This window comes from Trachymyrmex septentrionalis, unplaced genomic scaffold, assembly GCF_001594115.1.
Source record: "Trachymyrmex septentrionalis isolate Tsep2-gDNA-1 unplaced genomic scaffold, Tsep1.0 scaffold149, whole genome shotgun sequence".
In the NCBI taxonomy this organism is placed as follows: domain Eukaryota; kingdom Metazoa; phylum Arthropoda; class Insecta; order Hymenoptera; family Formicidae; genus Trachymyrmex; species Trachymyrmex septentrionalis.
This window is the reverse complement of record NW_017304642.1, coordinates 243,812-251,846: the sequence shown is the minus strand read 5'-3', so window position 1 is coordinate 251,846 and position 8,035 is coordinate 243,812. Positions and strand designations below refer to the sequence as shown.

Sequence of the window (8,035 nt, the reverse complement as noted above, 5' to 3'; positions counted from 1 at the left end):
ATCTCGCGTCTGAAACGTCATGTGTAATGAGATATAAAAAATAACTTTCTAAATTATGTATCACGTATCAGAGTCGTGATATATTTTTCAAAGAAAAGATTCTTGGAATAGATGATTGGAATAGACGATAACTGTGCGGTAATATAAGTTTAACTTTATTACACATAGTTGAATTCGTAAAAAAATAATTTTTAATTTGATAAAAAAGAAAATTTAAAAATTTAAGAAGATTATAAGTGGTGGGGGTATTTTATTAAACAAAAAAAAATAAAATTTTTTTATGTATTAATAAAATATAACTATAAAGTACTCTTGAAACCGTACAACTTTTGTTTAAAAAATTTTTTTTATCTTTTATACTTTCGACTATATTCACTTTGAAAGAAAAATACTGTTTTTTTTAAAAGGGTGTTTTACCCCTTAAACATGAGCTAGCGTACATATAAAAAAAATACGTGTTTAGATTTTCGTGTTTAACAACGTATATCATGGAGAATCAAATCGGTTCCGGACAATTGTGAATCTTTCTTTGTAAATGCTTATTGGATTATAGACCACTAGATTGAAAATGGCAGTCAAAATGGCCAATGGGAAAATTGTCGGTATTTCGACACAGATAAAAAGATTGCGCTACTTTAGAATATCTAGAGCTTTAATACATTAGAAATGAAAATCTATAATGTCGAGCTTTAATACATTAGAAATGAAAATCTATAATGTCGAGCTCGATCAAGTTTGGCCGTCGCTCCAGCATCCCCAAAGACATCGAACTGTTTGTGACGACCGTTGAAATTTTGCTCTCACTTTTCTCACTACACCGCACTCCCCCGTACAGCAAGCCGCGAACGAGTTCCCGATAGTCGAGCGAGCTGTCTGGCAGGCAGCATCTTACAATAACGGCACAATAACAAGAAAACCAAAGGCAGGCCGCGAAAATCAGGCATTGCATATGCAAAACCAAATAAGTGGAACTATTCTAACCTAATGCGGACTGTTTTAATTCCTTCACATACAATAGGTTGCAATTAGAATCACGCCGACTGCTCGAGAGCCAAGATATGCCTATAAAGCATCTAAATATATATTTCTATTTTTATTTATTTATTTATTTTTTCTTTTCTTTGCATGATCCTTGTCGTGTGAACATAGTTATATTTTCCATGCAAAATGTAGGATATAATTTTAGTTGTAATTCTAAAAGACTTATTAAGTAACAAAATGTTGATGCAGCGAACTCTTCTCCACGCACATCGAGATAGCGGATCGCAGACTGGACGCTTTCACGTTCGCCCAAGCTGATAATTTTGATTTCTATAAGATATTGCATCAGCGACTACAGCCCGTTTCAAATACGATCTAAATTTTATTCTATTGATTAATTAGTTTCTGAGTGCAAGGCTAAAAGTGCAAGACGTAAAATCATATATGAGTATAAATATAGTACTATTCTCAACAACTAGCTCAACTAGGCGGTCGCCGCTCACGCGCTTATCTGCATAAAAATAAAGCCATGCGTTAGATGTAAAATAGATATTTTCGGCGAAGCGACTAACATCTAAGATCTTAAACATAGTGATAATTAACTAAGCAGGAACTAATTAAGTGTAGCGATCCCACCCAGACAGCACAGAATGTTAATGACGATTTTCATAATTATTGTTTCCTATTGTATAAGCGCAAAATATTCCTAGAATGTGTAACCGCACTCACGAACATGACGCAACTTCGCGCGTTCGCAGCTATTCTCTCTTATATAATCAGACCGCGGGTGACTTCAAAAGAAACGCGACAGGAATGTCTTCACGCTGCCACTCTTACGGGCAACACAAAATCTCGAAACGATAATTGGGCGCTAGGTACGAGTGAGCGTGCAACTCTTTCTCAAAATCACGCGATATTTTCTCTATAAGATATTCTAAAGAGCTGTGAACACTGACGGGTTCGCAACCGGTAGCTCAGCCTCGGAAATGGCAGAGTGGGCGGTTCGTGATCGAGGATAGAGGATTGTTTGGAGAAGCGGTGGCAATAAATTACACCAGAATTAGTAACAGAATGAATAACAGATATATTTAACTAGTCTCCGACATTCGTTGATATTCGTGGCGGCGATAAGATGCAATCAAAATATATGATTTATGTCTCGCACGGGCCCCGATATACTCTACGCGATGCGTATCAATTCCGTTAAACTTCGGCGGCACGAGCTCACGCCACGTAAGGATATTTCTTACGAACAATAATTCGCCGTCTCATTAACTGCAATAGGATACGGCAACAATCTCAACGCAAACATGGCGTGACCTCGTGCTCGTCCGCGAGGCTTCGAATCGCTCTATCGAAAGCCAGAAAAGGACAAAATACAATCAACTTTTACACTACAAAATTCCGATACGATAAGATACACGCAAATATTACGATACGAAATTTTAATACCAATACGATACAATAATTCGACACGCGACAAAACTTGACTGTAAGAGACGAGGCTGTGGCTTTGTCAGACGCAGAAAAGAAGTCTCCCGATAATGTGATTAACTGTCCCGGGAGGCCACACGTTTTACCCAAATCTCACGGAAATCCAGCGCACGGCAAGGTCACGTGCGTACTCTGTTACGTATTCAACAGCGATAATACCGCCTCCCGGATTCGGAAACTGGCGACTTTACAATGACGCTCGCCTCACCGTACTCTCCTGCAGCTCTCATCTCGCTAGGCTCTCTCATAGCTTGTTCGTTCATCCGGATATTTTCGTCCTGTGTCCTTCCCTAATCTGCTCTCTACGTAGGCCATAGCACAAGTACCGGGCGCGGATCCCCAGGGGATCCACGCAAGACTCGCTATCTCCGCGAGGGGGCCCTATCGCGTCTCATTGGCGCATGGCCAAATTAAGCTTTTGTACCTTTCTTCTAGGTCATTATAAGATTAAACACTAAACAAATACATACCTAATGTAATAATATATAACTAATGCTATCGATACCACAATATTGTTTGCATAACAATAATAAATTACTCACAACATAAGTGACGTAAAGTTTACAGTCATGCCTCATATGCTTACTAAAAGACAGGGTATCCATGAAATATGTTTATTTATCGATTTAATTCAAATCCAAGCCGAGGCATTTAAATTGACGCGTTCCTTGTAATTTGTGACTCTTATATTCCGAAATTTTAATTTTAAACGGAAGGTAAGTTTTAACTCTACGACACCAATATAAGGAATATCTTATGTAACTGACAGCGTTCTCTCATTAAAAATCCCCGCCTGGACGTAACATGTTTTATGATATAAAACTTCTTTTTTTGTGAAAACTTTTAAAATTGCGCGCTGTCGGAGAAAGCTTTTAAAAAATTAAAAAAACATTTCTGTGAGTCAAGCACATTATAACAAATATTTTATAACTCTTTTTCCATAACAATGTGCTGACTTTAAAAAGCATTTTAGAAAAAGTAAGTTTCTATGCAATGAAATTTTACATAATATTGAGAAAGTTCGATACAATTTGTGAGAAATCATTGCATCAAATGTTTTAATGGAACATGTGCAACAAAAATTTTATATAATTAGTTCAATCTTGATAGTCATGTAAGTTTTTTACCATTTTTTTCTCTTGTTAACATTTTGTAACTTTGTAATTTTTTAATTATTTTAACTCCTAGAATTGTCGTTTTTTAAAAACAAAATATTTTTCTCTTTAGTTAACTTAGTAATTAAATGACCAAGATTAACTCGGACATCACCACCACGCGTTTTTTCTTCTTTTATGTTATTAGTTTTATACGTGTATGCGCTATCATTATGTAATTTTGTTAATTTTAATCTTTTTTAATGAAGAGGACCTTGATCATAGGTCGAAACGTATACGTTTAATATTCACTTTGAATAAATGATATCATATATTACACACTAATAACCAGTGTCAGCTCAAATTGGCATTTTATTTATTTTTTAGAATGTTTTTAAGCTCAGAAGTTAAGTCTACTTCCAAATTTTATATTTAATTTTATCTGATGATGGTTGATCAAACTACAGCTGTGAAAGTAAGACAAAAATGCGAAGTATCAATCATCAATTCCATATGTCATAGAAAAAAATCAAATGCATTCAAAGACCTATTTTTACGTTTTATTACAAAAGTGGTAGTCAAAAGTTTCTCTGCAATTTTTTCATTTTAAGATATTTAACTTTCCGTGAATTGCGATAATAGTGTTAATGACGAGGTTTTTTAGTGCAATTATATATTTACTGTATATTTCTTATAAATATTTGCAATTATTGTATAATATATTTGTTATCATTTTTATACTAAAAATATTGTTTTTTATTGTAGTAAATAATAATATAGCTCTACTGTATCATGATTATGAAGACAAGATGAATAATATTACAAATTGTACTTTTAATAAATTTTTAAAGACATACGTAACTAGATACATTCTAGCAAAAGAATAAAAATAAGAAAAGTTTCTTTGTAAAGAAACAAATTAACAAAATATATTTTAACTAAAAAGCGAAGAGTTTGGTGATTAATGCAAAAAATTTGATGTTCACTTTGTCTACATAAATTTTAATTTTTATAATTATATACTAATAATAAGTATCCAATATTAATAGCAAGCTTTTTTAATAATATAATATAATTAAAATTTACAATCGCACAAATTTCTGATTTTAATAAAAATTTCATAATTTTTGGATTTGGTATATCTCTGTTCCCAGAATACACACACACACACACACACATTTAAAAAAAACAAAAACCTTTTTATGATATAATAGGTATTTCAACTAATAGTTGGCTTAACTGTAAATATGATTTAATGATTTATCCAAGTATTTTATTAAAAAAATATTCTTAAATTGTTTTGCATAAACATAGTTTGTCTGGCCGTCATGAATGAACTTAATGTCAATAAGACATAACTTTGTCTCTTAATCAAAGCAATAGTTAATTTATATAAATAAAAATGATTAAAGTTTAATTAAGAACAGAAAGGAGGATGTTCAAAAATGGCTGATTTTTGCCCAAAATTTGTAAATAAAAAACATAGTGTTTTTTGTATATTTTAACTTCTTGGTTACAGTAAAGTTATTAAAAAAAAGTTTGTTTATAGTGTTTGGAGAACACTTCGAAAATTGAGTTATGTAAATTCACCACGAGCATGAATGTAGCATGGACAGCGTACGAGCCCACCATGCTAGGGGATTCGGATTCGATCTCTGATAGATCAAGAAATTTTCATGCCCTCGTTGCTCCTCTTCCGGTAAACCGAGGGTATTTATTGTTAAGAAAACCTTCCGTATTACCATTCGGAACCGGCATAAATTGTAATTCCCGTTTATCTGTGTACAATTTGCATGCACATCACAGGCATATTTACAAGCAGTAGATCCTGTCCCGACTTTGGGATGTTGCACCATCGAATAAATAGAATTCATTATATTCACGTTCAATTTTTAACGTATTCGCTACGAACTATTTAATAATTTTATACTATAAATGGTTAAAATTTATAAAAAACACAATTTCTTTTGCTTACACCTTTTTGGGAAAAAATCGGACTTTATATATATTGTATAACATTTTTTAATAATATATATGGTAAACACATTAGCTGAATTACATAAACCGACATGAATTTTGATCCAGAAACGGCAGTATGTAATTCCTAAGATTTTTGTCATGCTAAAATCAAATCCATAGCTCAAAATACTCCACATCACATTAGATTTCCGAGATATCTTAACCTGAAAGTATCAAAAAAGGCTATTTCTAGATTAAATTCTCGTAAACGTAATGTGATGGAGAAATATGGACTACAAATTTGAATTTAGCATTAAAAAATCTACAAAAATTACATATGATTATAAATGGGTCAACACAGTAAAATGAAATAAAAAATAGGTATATTGCGAATATTGACTCATTTATAATCATAAGTAATCTTCATAGATTTTTTCATGTTGAATTCAAATTCCCATCCCATATTTCTCTTTTATATCACATTTACAACAAACTTTAATCTAAAAATGCTCGAAGTTAGCTTTTTTGGCATATTTAGGTTAGAATATCTCGGAATTCTGACGCGATGAAGCAATTTGGCTTACGGATTTGGTCATGCTAAAAACCTTTATTACATACTGGATTACATACTGTCGTTTCTGAGTCAAAAAAAGAAATTTTTTTTGTAGGCCTGTTATCCATATTAGAAACGTAAAGATTTATTTTATAATAAAAATATAATTTTTTGCAATATAAAAAATAGTAAGTTTTTAGAAATAATATTCTTCTAAAAAAAGACATTTCTAAAAGGAGACATAGATATTTTATAATATATAACTGTCCTTTTTTAGTGAAATAAGACCAACAAAAATAACAAAAGCGTATTTATTGGCGGCGGCTTACTGTGCGACGTTTGGCGGTACAGGAACATTAGTGGGAACTGGCACAAATCTTACTTTCAAAGGAATCTATGAAAGTACATTTCCAGATGCTGAAGGAATTAGTTTTACAGATTGGATGATAGCGTCTTTTCCTCAGATGGTTGTGAATTCCTTCCTCACTTGGTTGTATCTACGAATCGCTTATATGGGATATTTAAGACCACGTAGTAAGGACGCTCAATTAGCGACAATCGGAAGAGAAGGTGAAGCTATCACAAATCAAGTAAGAACAAAAGTATTTAAAAAAAAAAACAAAAATAGTGTTCTTTAAATTCTAATAAATACGAGGACAAGTCAATAAATTTTTAGAAAATCTGTCAGAAGGCACTCGCAGTGTTATGTCACATTACTTTTTGACAAGTAGCATCTGTCAGCTGATTACTATCAAATTTGAGCGGAATTTATCGCGTGATTTCATTTCTCTAGATGATTAAAGCTAACCTTTGTATTTTTTGTAAAATGGAAAAAAACGAGTTTTGTGCAGTGATCAAACATCTACGTATGAAAGGTTTAACACCGAAAAAAATCAAAGCAGAGTTGGATAATGTTCATAGCACATCTGCACAAGCGTTTGCGACTGTATACAATTAGGTGAATGAATTTAAACATGGTAGTACATCCACATATGATGCACCTCGTTCGGGACGTCCAATTGAAGCTGCTATGCCAGAAATTATCGATGAAGTCTACGATATTGTTTTGACTGATAGACGAGTGAAAGTGCGCGAGCTTGTTGAGGCCACAGGCATATCACATGGCACAGTGATTTCAATTTTGCATGAACAGTGGGTATGAAAAAGCTAATGGCAAGATGGGTGCCGCGTTTGCTGGACCATAAGCGCGACCGTGTGACGATTTCAAAACAATGTTTGGAGATGTTTCAACGTAATTCAGATGAATTTCTGCGTCGATTCATTACTGTGGACAAAACATGGATCCATTATTTTACACCCGAGACGAAGGAACAGTCAAAACAATGGACTTTACCGGGTGAACCAGCTCTGAAGAAGGCGAAGACCGTGAAGTCGGCTGGAAATGTGATGGCCACAGTTTTTTAGGATGCACGCGGTATATGTAATTCATATCGATTACCTTCCGTCGAAGCAAACGATCAATGACGATTACTATGCAGCCTTATTGGATCGTTTCAACAACATTTTAAAGAAAAAACGTCCTCAGTTGGCGAAGAAGAAAGTACTCTTCTATCAAGACAATGCACGGGATTACACGTGCCCGGCACCGATGGCCAAATTCAACGAATTCCGCTATCCTATTCAGCATATTCGTCAGATTTAGCCCCCTGCGATTATTTCCTGTTTCCAAACCTGAAGAAATGGTTCGCAGGAAAGATTCATCACTAGAGAGCAACTCATCGTCGAAACAGAGGCTTATTTTGAAAGGTTGGAATAATAATATAAATAATATTATTTGGACGGGGCTTGAAAAAGTTGGAGAATCATTGGATCAAGTGTATCGAGCTGAAAGGAGACTATGTTGAGAAATAAAAATGAATCGATAAAAAAAATGTGTTTTACTAAGTTTTTCTAAAAACTTATTGACTTGCCCTCGTATATATATCAATATATA

General features: G+C 33.6%; 1 protein-coding gene across 3 annotated transcripts in view; it reads left to right on the top strand.

Moving 5' to 3' along the window:
- Window positions 1-8,035, top strand: part of LOC108745809 (protein I'm not dead yet-like) — a 413,336-nt gene that overhangs the window by 167,295 nt on the left and 238,006 nt on the right. For all 3 annotated transcript variants that reach the window (XM_018482180.1, XM_018482178.1, XM_018482179.1), the window contains exon 5: window positions 6,359-6,671. In XM_018482180.1, the coding sequence (XP_018337682.1) occupies window positions 6,359-6,671 (313 nt within the window). The remainder of the gene's footprint in view (window positions 1-6,358; window positions 6,672-8,035) is intronic.